We start from the raw sequence: 19,009 nt of genomic DNA, 5'->3' as shown, positions 1-19,009 counted from the left end.
GAGAGATGAATGAGTTCTTGGTTTAATGTTTCACCTGTTTAGCCTCCCTTCCTCAGTACCCAACTGTGAGTGATGCCGAAACCTGTGAGCCTGAGGTTCTAGTGCAGGACTTGAATCACTATCTTCTGACTCAGAAGTGAGAGTGAATTAGAATCGGTTTATTATTGTCACTAGCACCGAGGTACAGTGACAAACTTGGCTTGCATACAGTTCATACAGACCAATTCATTACACAGTGCATTGAGGTAGTACAAGAGAAAACAATAACAGAATGCAGAATAAGGTGTTACAGTTACAGGGAAAGTGCAGTGCAGACAGACAATAAGGTGCAAGGGCCATAATGAGGTAAATTGTGAGGTCAAGAGTCCATCTTATCGTACTAGGGAACTGTTCAATAGTCTTATAACAGTGGGATAGAAATTGTCCTTGAACCTGGTGGTACATGCCTTCGGGCTTTTGTCTCTTCTGTCCGATGGGAGGGGGAAGATGAGAGAATGGCCGGGGTGGGAGGGGTCTTTGATTATGTTGGCTGCTTTACCAAGGGAGCGGAAAGTGTAGACAGAGTCCATGGAGGGGAGGCTGGTTTCCAGGATGTGCTGAGCTGTGTCCACAAACCTCAAAGCACATACCACCAGGCGCAAGGACAGCTTCTATCCCACTGTTATAAGACTATTGAATGGTTCCCTAGTACAATAAGATGGACTCTTGACCTCACAATCTACCTCATCATGGCCTTGCACCTTATTGTCTGCCTGCACTGCACTTTCTCTGTAACTGTAACACTTTATCTGCATTCTGTTATCACTTTTCCCTTGTACTACCTCAATGCACCGATGTGATGAAATGATTCAATCTGCATCACATACAAAACAAAGCTTTTCACTGTATCTCGGTTTACGTGACAATAATAAACCAATAAACCCCGGGGATTATTGAGGAACAGAGGGAACTTGTTCAGATCTAAGGATCCCTGAAGGTGTCAGCTCACATAGTTAAGCTGGTGAAGAATCCTTACAGGATACTTGCATTCATTAGCCAGGCCATAGAATACAAGATCAGGGAGGTTATAGTACAATTCTGTAAAGTATTGCTTACATCACCACTGGAGTACTGTGTGCAGTTCTGGTCACCACACATTAGCAAGGATGTGATTGCACTGGAGAGGGCGCAGGGGCGACTCACCAGGACGTTGCCTGGGGTGAAGCGTTTCATTTATGAGACTGGATAAACTAGGATTGTTCTCCTTGGAGCAGAGGAGACTGAGGGGGGAGCTGCTGATAGAGGTACAAATAATTATGAGGGGCATAGATTGGGTAGGTGGCAGGAAAGTCTTCTACATAGCAGAGGTATCTAAAGCTAGAGGGCATAGGTTTAGGGTTGGAGGTTTAGAGGGGATCTGAGGAAGAATTTTGGAATCTGGAACGCACTGTCTGAGGGGGTGGTGGAGGTGGAGACTCTCACAAAGCTTAAAGCATCTGGATGAGCACTTGATTCAAGGAATAGTGCTATGGACCAAGTGCTGGTAAATGGGATAGTATAGGTGGGAATGGGATGGTTGGCATGGATATGGTGGGCTGAAGGGCCTGTTTCTATGCTATCTGCATCGCCTCTGTGTGCAGAGAGCTGGAGCGAGCCGACTGGTTTCAACCCAACACCTGCCTGTGTCCACACACAAAGGGTGCACATGATGCTCAGTATCGCCACAGACCCAACTAGCTTGCTACCTGTTGTCTCAAGTTCCAGGACTGGGATTCATTTTGAGAGGGAAGGGCTCTGGTATTCAGTTGGTCATGACCTCGACCTTGCAGCCCCTGGATTGCACTGACATGTTTTTGTTTTCTCTCCATTTCTCTTGGCAGTGGGAGCGTCTGTGGTTCCTCATCCTTTGCATCACCTTCTTCCTGTCCCTGGTCTGGTTCTACTTCTGGTGGGAGGTGCACAATGACTATAATGAGTTCAACTGGTAAGTCAAGAGGGCTTGTTCATTGGCTCCGTGCTCGCTGGGGAGGTGTTGATCACCATATCTGTGCTGAGCACCATACCAAATTAAACATCCCTTCTGCCTGCGCATGGTCCATATCCCTCTGTTCCCTGCATTGGTATTGGTATTGGTTTATTATTGTCACTTGTACCGAGGTACAGTGAAAAACTTGTCTTGCATACAGTTCGTACAGGTCAATTCATTACACAGTGCAGTTACATTGGGTTAGTACAAAGTGCATTGATGTAGTACAGGTCAAAACAATAACAGTACAGAGTAAAGTGTCACAGCTACAGAGAAAGTGCAGTGCAATAAGGTGCAAGGTCACAACAAGGTAGATCGTGAGGACATAGTCCATCTCATTGTAAAAGGGAACCGTTCAATAGTCTTATCACAGTGGGGTAGAAGCTGTCCTTGTCTGGTGGTACGTGCCCTCAGGCTCCTGTATCTTCTACCCGATGGAAGAGGAGAGAAGAGAGAATAACCCGGGTGGGTGAGGTCTTTGATTACGCCGGCTGCTTCACGAAGGCAGCGAGAGGTAAAGACAGAGTCCAAGGAGGGGAGGCTGGTGTCTGTGATGCGCTGGGCTGTGTCCACAACTCTCTGCGGTTTCTTGCGGTCCTGGGCAGAGCAGTTGCCGTACCAAGCCGTGATGCATCCAGATAGGATGCTTTCTATCGTGCCTCCATAGAAGTTGGTGAGAGTCATGTTCATGTGCCTACCCTAACTATCGTATCTGCTTCCAAGCCAACCCCTGACAACACATTCCAGGCACCCACCAGTCTACACAAAAAAAAAGCTTGGCCCGCAAATCCCCTTTAAACTTTCCCCCCTCACCTTAAATGCATGAATTCTAGTGTTTGACATTTCTACCCTGTGAGAAGGATTCTGGCTGTCTCCCCTATCTCTGCCTCTCAATGGATAATTCTAAAGATTAACCACCCTCTGGGTGATGAAATCTCATCTCTGTCCTGAACGTCTGACCCCTTATTCTGAGACAGTGACCCTTGGTTCTCGATAACCCAGCCACAGAAACATCATCCCTGCATCTCCCCAGTCAAATCTCAAAAGAATTTTGCACATTTCACATTCTGTATTGTTTTACCCTGTACTACCTCAATGCACTGTGTAATGAATTGATCTGTATGGACGGTATGCAAGACAAGTTTTTCACTGTACCTCAGTGCCTGTGACAATAATAAACCAATTCCAATTCTTTCTTCTAAACTCTAGAGTGTACAGGCCCATTCTGCTTATCTCTCCTTATGTGATCAACACCCCCCCGCCCTCCTCCCCCATCACACAAATTAATCTGATGAGCCTTCACTGTACTCCCTCTCTCAGGGGTATTTCTTGCCTTTGGTAGAGAGACCAGACGTGTCCACAGTACACCAGGTGCAGTCTCACCAGGATCCCTCTGGTTAAAAACCCAGATTCACCAGTCTTTTGGGAAGAAAATCTGCTGTCCTAAGACAACCTGGACATCCTAAATTGAGATTTGCTCAGGTACACAGAGTCATACAGCACAGAAACAGGCCCTTCAGCCCAACTCATCCATGCTGACCAAGATGCCCATCTAAGCTAGTCCCATTTGCCCGTATTTGGCCCATATCCCTCTAAACCTTTCCTATCCATGTACCTGTCCAAGTACCCTTTAAATGTTGTTAATGTACCTGCCTCAACCTCTTCCTCTGGCAGCTCGTTCCATATACGGACCACTCTCTGGGTTTAAAGATTGCTCCTCAGGTTCCTATTAAATCTCTCCCCTCTCATCCTAAACCTATGCCCTCCAGTTCTTGATTCCCCAACCCTGGGAAAAAGACTCTGCATATTCACCCTATGTCCCTCGTGATTTTATCCACCTCTTTAATATCACCCCTCATTCTCCTACAGTCCAATGAAAGAAGTCCCAACCTGGTCAACCCCTCTCCATAACAATCCCTCCAGTCCCCGCACCGTCCTCGTAAATCTCCTCTGCATTACTTTCTCCTTCCCCCTCTCCTCCACAGGGTTAAAACCTGACCTAATTCCTCCCTCAGCCCCATCTGCACCAAGGAAAACAAAGCCAGTCAATCCGGTATCTCCTCATAACTGAATTAAAACCCAATCTTAACCTCTGCTCCCGGAGCAAGCTGAAAACAAAATCCATCAGCCAATCTGAACTTGACCTGATCCCAGTGAGTTCGGAGACACAGGAATCCAGAGCAAAAAGCAAACAGCTGGATGAAGTCAGCAGGTCAACAGTCGCTTAACATCAGATACACAATGTTCACAAGATAAAACATAAATTAACAACATAAATTATACGAGATCATACATGAAAGAACACAATTAAAATAAAAACAAGTCCATTGTAGTGCAAAGTGGTCATAGTGTTGCTGTACTGAGGCAGTGATTAGGGTTGTGCAGGTTGGTTCAAGAACTGAATGGTTGAAGGGAAGTAGCTGTTCCTGAACCTGGTGGTGCGGGACTTTAGGCTTCTGTACCTCCTGCCCGATGGTAGCTGCAAGAAGATGGCATGGCCCGGATGGTGGGGATCTTTGATGATGGATGTTGCCTTCTTGAGGCAGCACCTCCTGTAGATACTCCCGATGGTGGGGAGGGATGTGCCTGTGATGAATTGGGCAGAGTCCACTGCTCTCTGCAGCTTCTTATGTTCCTGCACATTCGAATTGCCGTCCCAGACCGTGATGCAACCAGTCAGGGGACATTCAACAGTGCATCTGTAGAAGTTTGTTAGAGTGTTTGGTGACAAGCCGAACCTCCTTAACCTTCTAAGAAAGTAAAGACGCTAGCGTGACTTTGTTGTGATTGTACCTATGTGCTCGGCCTAGGACAGGTCATTTGATATGTTAATGCCCAGGAATTGAAAGCTGCTGACTCTCTCCACCGTTGATCCACCAATATAGACTGACGCATGTTCTCCCTCCTTCCCCTTCCTGCTTATTCTGTTTGTTCCTGTGTAAGTGGCATTGCACTTTGGTGTTGGTTTATTATTGTCACTTGTACCGAGGTACAGTGAAAAACTTGTCTTGCATACCATTCATACAGATCAATTCATTACACAGTGCGTTGAGGTAGTACAGGGTAAAAACAATAACAGAATGCAGAGTAAAGTGTCACAGCTACAGAGAAGTACATTGCAGGTAGACAATAAGGTGCAAGGTCATAACAAGGTAGATTGTGAGGTCAGGAGTCCATCTCATCATATAAGGGAACCATTCAATAGTCTTATCACTGTGGGACAGAAGCTGTCCGTGAGCCCGGTGGTACGTGCCCTCAGGCTCCTGTATCTTCTACCAGATGGGAGAGGAGAGAAGAGAGAATGACCCGGGTGGTTGGGGTCTTTGATTATGCTGCCTGCTTCACCAAGGCAGCGAGAGGTACAGACAGAGTCCATGGAGGGGAGGCTGGTTTATGTGATGCGCTGGGCTGCGTCCACAACTCTCTGCAGTTTCTTGCAGTCCTGGGCAGAGCAGTTGCCGTACCGAGCCGTGATGCATCCAAGTAGGATGCTTTCTATGGTACATCGATAAAAATTGGTGAAGGTCAATGGGGACATGCCAAATTTCTTTAGCTTCTTGAGGAAGTAGAGGCACTGGTGAGCTTTCTTGGCCATAGCATCTACGTGGTTGGACCAGGACAGGCTATTGGTGATGTTCACTCCTTGGAACTTGAAGCTGTCAACCCTCCCGACCTCAGCACCATTGATGTAGACAGGGGCATGTACACCGCCCCCTTTCCTGAAGTAAGTGACCAGGTCTTTCGTTTTGCTGACATTGAGGGAAAGGTTATTGTCATGACACCACATCACTAAGCTCTCTATCTCCTTCCTGTACTCCGAATCATCGTTATTTGAGATACAGCCCACTACGGTGGTAGCATCTGCAAACTTGTAGATGGAGTTAGAGCAGAATCTGACCACACTGTCATGAATATATAGGGAGTAGAATAGAGGGCTGAGGATGCAGCCTTGTGGGGCACCAGTGTTGAGAATAATTAATGGGTTATTTTGAGTGCATTTTCTGCTGTTTTGTGGGACTTGTAGCATCTAATTATTGCACCGCAAGATCCCTCCCACAAATAGCAAAGTGACGATGACTAGTTAATCTGTTTTTCTTTTGGAAGTAATTTAGTTTGAGGAGCAGTTGTTGGCTGGGAAAATCTCCCTGCAGCTCCTCAATAAATGAAGAGGCCAAGTCAGGAGATAAAACAAAGTACCTCAGAGTATTCAGGGAGTTAAAAGTGAAAGGGCTTCATCTGTGGGTAACGTTCTGATTGACACACTGTGTGAAGTCAACAGGCGTTACAGATCTGCTAATAATTAGGTTGGTAACAGATGGATGGAACAATTGTTGCTCATAGCTCTGCCCGACTCTTGCCTTAGTTCATGAGGTTATAATTACCTGGAGTTACATGGAGTGATTAGTCCGCCTCCAAGTGTCCCCATGAAGGTTTTGTGATCCAGCTTGGCAAGGGAACTCAAGTCAAATTTCGTCTGCATCACCAACTTTCCCGTAGCATAAGGGATGCATTTCCCAAGTCCCTTTCGAGTTCTCGGGCTGTCCCAGGGAGATTAGAACCAGTGCGCCACACTGTAACAATCCTTCACGTAAAGTGAAAATAAGAAGTGAAAATACTTTTCCCTTGAAGTGGAGTCACAGGTACACAGGGTGGTGAAGAAGGCTTTTGGCACACTGGCCTTCATCTGTCAGGTATTGTGTATAGAAGTTGGTGTACAATTGCGTATAGAATTTGGTATACAAGGTGTTGGTGAGGTCGCACTTGGAGTATTCTGTTTAGTTTTGGTCACCCTGCTATTGGAAGGATGTGATTAAACTGGAAAGAGTACAAAAAAGATTTACAAGGTTGTTGCCAGGACTGGAGGGACTGAGTTATAGGGAGAGGTTGGACAGGCTGCGTCTTTACTCCTTGGCGCATAGGACACTGAGGGATGATCTCAGAGAGGTATGTAAAGTCATGAGGGGCGTAGATAGGGTGAGTGGTCTTTTTTCCAGGATTGGGGAGTGGAAAACTAGAGGACATAGTTTTAAGGATAGAGGTGAAAGGTTTTAATAAGAACCTGAGGGGCAACTTTTTCACATGGTGGGTGGTAGATGTATGGAACCAGCTGTCAGAGGAAGTGGGTGAGGCAGGTACATCAGATACATTTAAGAAGATTGTGGACAGGTATATGGATGACAAGAGTTTAGACAGATATGGGCCAAGTGCTGGGAAATGTACGTCTTGGTTGGCATGGACAAGTATGGGACAAAGAGCCTTTTTCCGTGCTGTACAACTCTATGACTCTAGATGATGGGTTCAAATCCAGTGCTGAGACTGAGGGGGGATCTCATTGAAACCTACCGGATACTGAAAGGCCTGGATAGAGTGGATGTGGAGAGGGTGTTTCCATTAGTAGGAGAGTGTAGGATCTGAGGGCACAGCCTCAGAATAAAGGGACGTCCCTCTGAAACTGAGATGAGGAGGAATTTCTTCAGCAAGAGGGTGGTGAATCTGTGGAATTTATTGCCACAGACGGGCTGTGGAGGCCACGTCATTGGGCGTATTTAAGGCAGAGATTAATATGTTCTTGATTGGTGAGGGGGTTAAGGGTTATGGAGAGAACGGGGTTAAAAAAAATCAGCCATGATTGAATGGTGGAGCAGACACGATGGGCTGAATGGCCTAATTCTGCTCCTATATTTTATAGACTGACACACCAGGTGCAGCACGGTGTTCTGGTGTGGTCTTAACCTCTGCTCCCGGTCAAATTGATAAAATCCCATGGGAATATTTTAAAGATGGTTTTTGAGTTTCCTTGGAGTGAGAGGAACATTTATCCTTCAACTGAGATCCCTCAAAAAAAAACAAGTTATCTGGTTATTAACATGTTGTTTGTGCTTGAAATGGCTGTCATGTTTCCAAAAAAAAGCATTGACTCTGCTTCTTATATATAAAAAAACTTAATTGACTGTTAAACAACAGTCCCGCCCCTGCATGGATTGCATCTCCAAGAGGACCAGGTAGTTCTCCCTGGCTTCCTGGTGGCCAAGGTTCATCCCTCACCTAAAGTCGCTGAAACAGACCTTGTTGTTACCATGTTGCTGTGCGTGGGATCTGGCTGTGTGCACTTGGCCACTGCGTTTGCGACATTACAACACGGGCGTGCTCAGAGGTACAGCAGTGGCTGTGCTGGGATGTTTGTTCTGAGGATTTGATGGTTGATGTTTCTCCTTTCTCCTTTGTTTAGTGGGTCACTGATGTGACACTTGTGAATATTGCGAAGTGATGATGTACAAAGCTAAAGTACCTCTAACTTCCTGACCCTGATTCCCCCTACTGGTTGGGGGTTGGCAGTGTGAGACCTGGGGTCATGACCGAGGTTCCAATCTCCTCTGTGAAGCTCTGGGGTGAGGGGTTCAAAGTCAATGTCCAGTTTATTGTCATATGCAGAAGTCTATGTGTGCACAGGTGCAATGAAAACCTTGCAGCAGCATCACAGGCACATAGCATCAGATAAGCAGCATTCACAAGAAAAACATAAATGATACACAATTTTTACAAGAAAGAACACAATTAGAACAAAAAAAACCAAATTCTAATTTAGAGCAAGTCATCAAAGTGGTCACAGTGTTGCTAAACTGCAGTGATTAGGGTTTTGCCGGTTGGTTCAAGAACCGAATGGTTGAAGGGAAGTAGCTGTTCCTGAACCTGGTGGTGTGGGACTTCAGGCTTCTGTACCTCCTGCCCGATGGGAGCTGCGAGAAGATGGCATGGCCCGGATGGTGGGGATCTTTGATGATGGATGTTGCCTTCTTGAGGCGGCACCTCCTGTAGGTACTCCCGATGGTGGGGAGGGATGTGCCCGTGATGTATTGGGCAAAGTCCACTACTCTCTGCAGCTTCTTGTGTTCCTGTGCATTCGAGTTACAGTACCAGACCGTGATGCAACCAGTCAGGATACCTTCAACAGTGCATCTGTAGAAGTTTGCTAGAGTGTTCGGTGACCAGCCAAACCTCCTTAACCTCCTAAGAAAGTAAAGATGCTGGCACGCTTTCCCATCTATGTGCTGGGCCCTGGACAGGTCACCTGATTCGGTAACGCCCAGCTTGTTCATTGTCTTTGAGGAGTTTCTCTTGGACCCTTCAATTTGCAGGATGTCCAAAGCAGTTTACAGCCAAAGAAATTCCTTCTGAAGAAGTTGGGTCAATATAGGAAAAACAAGTTTTACAGGGCCATGGGGAAAGGCCAGCTATATAGATAACAGGTCAGAGGCTGGGTATCCCATGACGAGTGATTCACCTCCTGACATCAAAGGCTTTTCCATTGTCTACACGTCAAGAGTGTAATGAAGTACTCTCCATTTTGCCTTCTTGAGTGCAGCTTCTCCAAGACTCAGGCAGCTCCACATCATCCAGCATAAGGCTGCTCCCTTGATCCCAGATACTCCCTCCCTCCACCACCGGCGCACAGTGGCTGCAGTGTGCACCGTATACACAACGCACTGCAGTTACTCACCTAGGCTACTCCAACAGCACCTCCCAAACCCACCTCCTCTCCCAACCAGAAGGACAAGGGCAGCGGGTGCAGGGGAACACCACCACCTGCAAGTTCCCCTCCCGGTCACACACCGTCCTGATTGGAAATATCTCACCGTTCCTTCACCGTCACTGGGTCTAACTCCTGGAACTCCCTCCCCAGTAGCACTGTGGGAGCCGCTTCACCAGGAGGACCGCAGTAGTTCAATAAGGTGGCTCATCCCCACCTTCTGCAGGGGCAGTTAGGGATGGACAATAATTGCTGGCATAATCAATAATTATGCCAGCAATTATTGGCATCCCTAATTTCCAAAAATGAATAAGTAAAAAAGCTTGAACATCAGACTTTCCCTGGGCTGAGAACTGGGTCCTAGAGAAAAGGAGTGGGAGGAAAGAACCAAGGAGAAGGTCTGAGAAAGGGGAATGCCAGGAGTGGTGATACTGGACGCTGGTGCCAAGTGAAAGGGGTGATAACTAGGTGACGAGCAGATCTGGGTTACACCATGAAGCTGGCACTCGATCAGCACTGCCACACTAAGGCTCTGGACTCATAGAGTCATACAGCATGAAAACAGGCCCTTCAGCCCAACTCATCTCTGCTGACCAAGATGCCCATCTAAGCTAGTCCCATTTGCCCGCGTTTGGCCCACATCCCTCTTAACCTTTCCTATCTATGTACCTGTCCAAGTGTCTTTTAAAAGGTTGCTATTGTACCTGCCTCAACCACTTCCTCTGGCAGCTCGTTCCATACACCCACCACCCTCTGTTTGAAGAAGTTGCCCCTCAGGTCCCCTTTAAATCTTTCCCCTCTCACCTTAAACCCATGCCCTCTAGTTTTTGGTTACCTTTCCCTTGGGAAAAGACTGTGTGCATTCACCCTATCTATGCCCCTCATGATTTTATACACCTCTAAATATATGACAAGATTTCTTTATTAGTCACATGTACATCGAAACACACAGTGAAATGCATCTTTTGTGTAGAGTGTTCTGGGGGCAGCCCGCAAGTGTCGCCACGCTTCCGGCGCCAACACAGCATGCCCACAACTTCCTAACCCGTACGTCTTTGGAATGTGGGAGGAAACCGGAGCACCCGGAGGAGACCCACGCAGACACGGGGAGAACGTACAAACTCCTTACAGACAGTGGCCGGAATTGAACCCGGGTTGCTGGCGCTGTAATAGTGTTACGCTAACCGCTACACTACCGTGCCTGCCCCGACACCACCGTGCCTGCATTCCTTCATTGTCATTGGGTCTAAATCCTAGAACACCTTCCCCACCAGGAGGACTACAGCAGTTCAAGAAGTCAGCTCACCTGTACCTTCTCAGGGGCAGTCAGGGATGGCCAATAAATGCTGGGTTTTGACTGGCACTGACATCCCAAAAAAAATTCAAAAACAAAGAGATTGCTTTACCAAAGGGTCTACAGGGCACAAAACTCTTGTGTGTAGTTGGAGACAACTGCGTATAAAGTTGAGCTTGGTTAAAGATCCCATGGCTTGAGTTCAAAAGACAATGGCCTCTTCCCAGTATCTGTCCAACAGCCAACATAAAGTCGGCCCCCTCCTCCCCCACCCGCCCTGAGTCGGAGTTTCCTGGCGCCGCATGGTCCTCCGGTCCCCCCCTCCCCTGCCCGGCTGGACACCCCCGCCCTACACCATTCTCTGCTCCTCCCACCCCGCTACCTCCCCGGGGTCTCCCTCTCTCTCCAGGCTTCACCTTCTGTTGCCTCTGCTCTGTTTCTTGCCCCCACCCACTTATAATTCCTCATCCCACCTTGCACCTCCACCAGCCCACTCCCAGCCCCCCTTATCCCCTCCCCCCACCCTGACCTCTCCTTCTCCTCCCCCTCTTGTTCTCGCCCCCACATCCACCTCCTATCCTACATCTCTCTCTTCACCCCTTTACCGCTCCCAACCCCTTTCCCCTCACCAGCCCAGCCCCCCCAACCCCACTTCCCCCCACCCTTCCTCTTTGAGCCCCAACTAATGCTATTACAGCGTCAGCGACCCGGGTTCAATTCTCGCTGCTGTCTGTAAGGAGTTTCTACGTTCTCCCCGCGTCTGCCTGGGTTTCCTCCCACATTCCAAAGATGTACGGGTTAGGAAGTTGTGGGCGTGCTATGTTGGCGCTGGAAGTGTGGCGACACTTGCGGGCTGCCCCCAGAACATTCTACGTAAAAGATGCGTTTCACTGTAAGTTTCGATGTACGTGTGACTATTAAGGATCTCATCTTATCAAGCCTTGAGCGTCTTCCCAACCTCCCCGTCTCTGAGGCTGAGCGGTCTGTTCTCAGCAAAGGCCTCGCCTTCGTACCTCTACACCCCCACCTCAATGAAATTCTCTGCCATTTCCCACACCTCCGCTCTCACCCCAACCCCTCCCACACCCAACAGGGACCGGGTCCCCATTGTCCTCATGTTTCATCCCACCAACTGACGTATCCAACACATCATTCTCCGCCACTTCCGCCATCTCCAACGGGATCCCACCACCAAGCATATCTTCCCCTCCCCAGCCCTTTCTGCCTTTCGCAGGGACCGCTCTCTCCGCGATTCCCTAGTTCACTCCTCTCCCCCCCCCCCCCCCCATCCTATTCCCACCCCGGGAACTTTCCACTGCCCCCACCATAGGTGCAACACCTGCCCCTACACCACCTCCATCCCCTCCATCCAGGGACCCAAACAGTCCTTTCAGGTGAGACAGAGATTCACCTGCACCTCCCTTAATATCATCTACTGCGTCTGGTGCTCCAAGTGTGGCCTCCTCTACATCGGTGAGACCAAACGCAGACTAGGTGACCGTTTCGCGGATCACCTGCGCTCTGTCCGTAACCGCGACCTGCATCTCTCCGGTGCCAGTCACTTCAACTCCCCCTCCCACACTATCACTGATATATCAGTCCTCGGCCTCCTCCACTGCCAGGAGAATTCCAAGTGCAAACTGGAGGAACAGCCCCTCATTTTCCATCTTGGAACCTTGCAGCCTCACGGCATGAACATTGAATTCTCCCACTTTAAGTAACCCCCACCCCCCTTCCCCACAAACCCCCCCCACCCCCACCAAGCTTCTTCTCTTCTTCCCTTTCCTGGCCTATCTCTTTTTTCTATCTTTTTTCCCTCTCTCTCCTTACCCTTCCCCCATCCCCCGGTGGATCTGCTCTCCCCTCCTCCCCTGCACCTGCCTATCACTATCTCTTACCTGCATCTACCTATCACCACCCTGTGCCCCCCCGCCTCCCCTCTTTTGTCCACCTATCACTGCTCTGCTTTTCCCTCCTATATATTGAGCTTCCCCTTTTCCTATCTTCAGTCCTGAAGAAGGGTCCTGACCCGAAACGTTGACCGCCTGCTTTTCTCCACGGATGCTGCCTCGCCCGCTGTTCCTCCAGCATCGTCGTGTTTTTTCATAAAGTTGGTTTCCTTTGTTGTTGGTGGGATCTTGCTGTGTAGTGACTGAACTGACTAAAGGCTTGTTCCAAGGGGAAAGTTTTAAGGTGTGCCTTAAAATGGGTAAAGGAGGCAAAGGATGCCACTGTGGCACAGCTGGTAGAGCTGCTACCTCACAGCGCCCGAGACCAGCGTTCAATCCAGACCTCGGCGCTGTCTGTGCGTGGAGTTTGCATGTACTCCCTGTGACTGCATGGGTTTCCCCCGAGTGCTCCAACTTCCTCCCACATGCCAAAGATGTTCGGGTTGGTAGGTCAATTGGCCTCTGTGAATTGACCCTAGTGTGTAGGTGAGTGCTAGAATCTGGGGTGAGTTGATGGGAATGTTGAGAGAAAATGGATTGGAATTGGAATTGGTTTATTACTGTCACTTGTACTGATGTACAGTGAAAAACTTGTCTTGCATATAGTTCATACAGATCAATTCATTACACAGTGCATTGAGGTAGTACAAGGTAAAACAATACAGAATGCAGAGTAAAGTGTAACAGCTACAGAGAAAATGCAGTGCAGGTAGACCATAAGGTGTCAGGTCATAACGAGTTCAATTGTGAGGTCAAGAGTCCATCTTATACTAGGGAACTGTTCAAGAGCCTTATAACAGCGGGATAGAAGCTGTCCTTGAGGCTGGTGGTACATGCTTTCAGGCTTTTGTATCTTCTGCCTGATGGGAGGGGGGAGAAGAGAGAATGTTTGAGGTGGGTGGGGTCTTTGATTATATTGGCTGCTTTACCGAGGCAGCGAGTAGTGTAGACAGAGTCCGTGGAAGGGAGGCTGGTTTCCGTGATGCGCTGGGCTGTGTCCACAACCCTCTGCAGTTTCTTGCGGTCACCGGCAGAGCGGTTGCTGTACCAAGCCGTGATGCATCCAGGTAGGATGCTTTCTATGGCGCATCGATAAAAGTTGGTGAGGGTTAAGGGGGACATGCATAATTTCTTTAGCCTCCTGAGGAAGTAGAGGCGCTGGTGAGCTTTCTTGGCCGTGGCGTCTACATGGTTGGACCAGGACAGGCTATTGGTGATGTTCACTCCAAGGAACTTGAAGCTCTCAACTCTCTCGACCTCAGCACTGAATTCGTGGGATTAAAGTAGGATTAGTATAAATGAATGGTTGATGGTCGGTGTGCACTCAGACTATGTCTCTTTGACTCTGTGGTACTACTGCCGCATTATTCCACCTCCCATTCCTTGGGGCAATGAGAAGGTTATTCTCAGGGTAAGCATGGTTAAAATCTTTGATGATTCAGTCTCATTTGGTTGATTAATCAAAGCATTGTTTCAGACTAATTTCTTCCGTTAATCTCCCTCCTTGCCCCTCCCGTTCTTTTTACCCACATCCAGCCCTCTGAAATTTCTGCACTCCTCCAAGTCTGACCCTTCAATCATCCCCAAATTTAATCTCTCCACCAATGGGGGCTATACCTCCGGCTATCTGGGCCTCAAACTCTGGAATTCCCTCGCTATACAAAATGACACAAGAAATAGTGTCTGGTCTGCTATTCAATAAAAATCGTGACTGATCTTTGACCTCAGTCTCTGCACCAATCCTGTATCCCCTTAATTTCTTTAATGTCCCCCTTGGCCCTCTTGGAGAGAAAATTGCAAACATTCAGTACCACGCCCCTATTTATCTCTGGAACAAATGTGTCTGACCATCTGTCCTGAAATTCGCTTCATCCAATTTAATTATTACCACCAGGCTCAAGGACAGCTTCTCTCCCACTGTTACCGGAATCTTGACTGGAATTCTCATACGCTAAAAGATGAACTTTTGATCTCCATGGTTGTGGCCCTTGCACTTTATTTGCCTGCCTGCACTGAACTTTCTCTGTAACTGTAACACTATATTCTGCATTCTGTTTTTCTTTTACACTCCCTTGATGCAGTAATGCATAGAGTGATCAGTGTGGAAGGCACACAGACAAAGGCTTGTCAATGTATCTCAGTACATGTGACAATAATAAACCAATTCCACTTCCAATTCCAACCTTTCTGTGGATCACCTTGATATCATACCACGTTGAAGATTTTACACAAAAGCAAACTTTTGGACCATCCTCTACTTGGCATCTGGTTCAAGCATCCGTGGAGAAAAGCGGGCAGTCACCGTTTCAGGTCAGGACCTTTCTTCAGGACTGAAGATAGGAAAAGGGGAAGCCCAATATATAGGAGGAAAAAGCAGAGCAGTGATAGGTGGACAAAAGAGGGGAGGCTGGGTGGGCACAGGGTGGTGATAGGTAGATGCAGGTTCTAGTCGCCTCATTATAGAAAGGATGCGGAAGCTTTAGAGAGGGTGCAGAGGAGATTTACCAGGATGTTGCCTGGATTGGAGAGCATGTCTTATGAGGATAGGTTGAGCGAGCTGGGGCTTTTCTCTTTGGAGAGAAGGAGGATGAGAGGTGATTTGATAGAGGTGTACAAGATGATAAGAGGCATAGATCGAGTGGACAGTCAGAGACTTTTTCCCAGGGCGACAACGGCTAACACGAGGAGACATAATTTTAAGGTGATTGGAGGAAGGTATAAGGGGGATGTCAGGGGTAAGTTTTTCACACAGAGAGCGGCGGGTGCGTGGAACGCACTGCCGGCAGAGGTTGTGGGGGCAGATACATTAAGGATATTTAAGAGACTTTTAGATAGACACATGAATGATAGAAAAATAGGGGGCTATGTGGGAGGGAAGGGTTAGATAGATCTTAGAGCAGGATAAAATGTCGGTACAACATTGTGGGCCGAAGGGCCTGTGCTGTGCTGTAGTGTTCTGTGTTCTGTGTTCTATAAGGGTTAACCTCTTGTCTTCCAGGTACATGTACAACAGGAAGGGATACTGGAATGACTGGTCAGTTCCAGTATTGGCACTAACTTCAGCAGGATTCACATATGTTACATTTTTACAGGTAAGTTGTAAGTACGTTTTACAAGCCTCTTCATTCTGTGGTAAAGGTGGGGTGAAATTTGAGGAGCCTCGGTCTGGGAAAGAGCCTCTCAGTCACAGCACAGTCAAAGAAGGAATGGCAAGACGTTTCCAAGTCAGGGTGGTGTGCGACTTGGAGGGGAACCTGTGAGTGGTGACGTATTGAGGCTAGGCTTTCTCAACCTCTTCAATTTGAGGTCTATCTTTTATGTCCATACCACCCCCTCTGAACCACGACCTCTCCCACCAGGAAGGACAAGGGCAGCGAGTGCAGGGGAACACCACCACCTGCAGGTTCCCCTCCAAGCCACACACCATCCCGATTTGGAAATATCTCGCCGTTCCTTCACCGTCACTGGGTCTAAACCCTGGAACTCCCTCCCCAGCAGCACCGTGGGAGCACCTTCACCAGAAGCAAATGGGAATAGCTCGGATAGACTTTGGTCAGCATGGATGAGTTGGGCTGAATGGCCTGTTTCCGTGCTGGACGACTCTATGACTGTAAAGGCTGCAGCGGTTCGAGAAGGCAGCTCCACCACCTTCTCACGGGCAAAGATCCCATGAATATATTGAAGGAAATGGTTAAGAATAAATGCACGCACAGTCATTTTGCTCTGGGTCACGGTTAGATAAGATATCTTTATTAGTCACATGTACAGCGAAACACACAGTGAAATGCATCTTTTGCGCAAAGTGTTCTGGGGGCAGCCCGCAAGTGTCGCCACACTTCTGGCGCCAGCATAGCATGCCCACAACTTCCTAACCTGTACGTCTTTGGAATGTGGGAGGAAACCGGAGCACCCGGAGGAAACCCAGAGGTGTACAAGATGATAAGAGGCATAGATTGAGTGGACAGTCAGAGACTTTTTCCCAGGGCGAAAATGGCTAACATGAGGGGGCACAATTTTAAGGTGACTGGAGGAACGTATGGGGGGATATAAGAGGCAGGTTTTGTACACAGAGAGTGGTGGGTGCGTGGAACGCACTGCCGGCAGAGGGGGTGGAGGCAGATACATTAGGGACATTTAAGAAGCTCTTAGATAGACACATGAATGATAGAAAAGTGGAGGGCTATGTGGGAGGGAAGGGTTAGATAGATCTTAGAGCAGGATAAAATGTCGGCACAACATTACTGTGCTGTAATGTTCTATGTTCTATGAAACCCACGCAGACACAGGGAGAATGTACAATCTCCGTACAGACAGTGGCCGGAATTGAACCCGAGTCGCTGGCGCTGTAATAGCGTGACGCTAACCGCTACACTACTGTAATTCTTAACATCTACAGGACAGGCAATGAAGCAGAAGGTGGAGGTTTGAGGCAGTGGGAGAGAGAATCAGAGCTTGAGATCTAAGGGACAGCTCGAGCTTTCTCTTTGCATTCATGAGATAGAACCATAGAACCATAGAACAGCACAGCACAATACAGGCCCTTCAGCCCACAATGTTGTGCCATCCTTTAAACCTCGCCTAAGACTATCTAACCCCTTCCTCCCACATATCCCTCTATTTTAAATTGGTCCATATGCTCATCTAACAATCTCTTGAATTTGACCATTGCACCTGCCTCCACCACAGCCCCAGGCAGCGCATTCCATGCCCCAACCACTCTCTGGGTAAAAAACCTCCCTCTGATATCTCCCTTGAACTTCCCACCCATTACTTTAAAGCCACACCCTCTTCTATTGAGCATCGGTGCCCTGGGAAAGAGGCGCTGGCTGTCCACTCTATCTATTCCTCTTAATATTTTGTGCACCTCTATCATGTCTCCTCTCATCCTCCTTCTCTCCAAAGAGTAAAGCCCTAGCTCCCTTACTTTCTCCTCATAATGCATACTCTCTAAACCAGGCAACATCCTGGTAAATCTCCTCTGCACCCTTTCCAACGCTTCCACATCCTTCCTACAATGAGGCGACCAGAACTGGACACACCAGTCATAGAAGATGCGGATGTCACGGACATTTACTGCCCATCCTTAGCCGCCCCCTTGGGAAGGTGGGGGTGAGCCACCTTCTTGACCCGCTGCAGTCCTTCTGGTGAAGGGGATCCCACGGTGCCGTTGGGGAGGGAGTTCCAGGATTTGGACCCAGTGACGGTGAAGGAAAGGCGAGATATTTCCAAGTTGGGTTGGTGTGCGGCTTTGAGGGGAAGCTGCAGGTGGTGGTGTTCTCCTGCTGACCTATTGGTGACAGTGGTCATGGGTCTGGGTGGGGGCGGAGAGCTGTTGGAAATGTGATGGGCATTTCACACCCCCACCATCGCACACAGCACAGCCTGAGTGAAGAAGATTTATTAAGAGACCCAAGTCAAGACAAGTTGATGGAGTGTCACTGAAGGAATGGCCCTCTGGGCATCTCAAACCTTCCAGTGCATCAAGAGCCTTTTGAGAGCCAAGTCAATTTTATTGTCATGTGCACAAGTACGGTGAGGTACAGGTACAATGAAAACCTTGCAGCAGCATCACAGACACGTAGGTACAGACAACACACAGAATATAAATTGCAGGAGACGGTGAAGCTAGAGAAGAAAAAAGATTGTGGAAAAACCAAGACATTACAACAAAAAACACAATCAGAGACAAGTCCGCGGCAGTGCAAGAGGTGGTGTTCCGTTGCTGAGGTAGGGTTAGGGGTGTGCAGATTGGTTCAAGGACCTGATGGTTGTAGGAAAGTAGCTGTTCCTGAACCTGGTGGTGTGGGGACTTCAGGCTTCTGTACCTCCTGCCCGATGGTAGCAGCAAGAAGAGGGCATGGCCTGCATGGTGGGGATCTTTGAAGACAGATGCTGCCTTCTTGAGTCAGCGCCTCATGTGGATACTACCGATGGTGGGGAGGGATGTGCCCGTGATGTATTGGGCAGAGTCCACTACTCTCTGCAGCTTCTTATGTTCCTGTGCATTCGAATTGCTGTACCAGACCGTGATGTAGCCAGTCAGGACACTTTCAATGATACATGTGTGGAAGTTTGTTAGAGTATTTGGTGACATACCGAACCTCTAAGTCAGTCTATTGGGAAGATGTTGGGTTTATTAGGATCAAGGATATGAATTTCCACTGAATTCAATGGAAATAACAATACAGAGGGATAAAAGTAGTTACTAACCTGTATCGTCACTCAGTGTTGAG

At 48.3% G+C, this 19,009-nt stretch overlaps 1 protein-coding gene across 4 annotated transcripts in view; it reads left to right on the top strand.

Moving 5' to 3' along the window:
• LOC127575708 (glycerophosphodiester phosphodiesterase domain-containing protein 5-like) overlaps window positions 1-19,009 on the top strand; it is a 217,065-nt gene that overhangs the window by 138,058 nt on the left and 59,998 nt on the right. For 3 of the 4 annotated variants that reach the window (XM_052025691.1, XM_052025690.1, XM_052025693.1), the window contains 2 exons: window positions 1,860-1,963; window positions 15,775-15,868. In XM_052025691.1, coding sequence (XP_051881651.1) covers window positions 1,860-1,963; window positions 15,775-15,868 — 198 coding nt within the window. Of the gene's footprint in view, window positions 1-1,859; window positions 1,964-14,891; window positions 15,087-15,774; window positions 15,869-19,009 lie in introns of those variants that run through there. The other variant, XM_052025692.1, reaches the window with a different exon arrangement.

Source organism: Pristis pectinata, chromosome 11, assembly GCF_009764475.1.
Source record: "Pristis pectinata isolate sPriPec2 chromosome 11, sPriPec2.1.pri, whole genome shotgun sequence".
Taxonomy (NCBI): Eukaryota; Metazoa; Chordata; class Chondrichthyes; order Rhinopristiformes; family Pristidae; genus Pristis; species Pristis pectinata.
The sequence above is the reverse complement of the archived record's forward strand: the minus strand, read 5'-3'. Positions and strand labels throughout refer to the sequence as shown.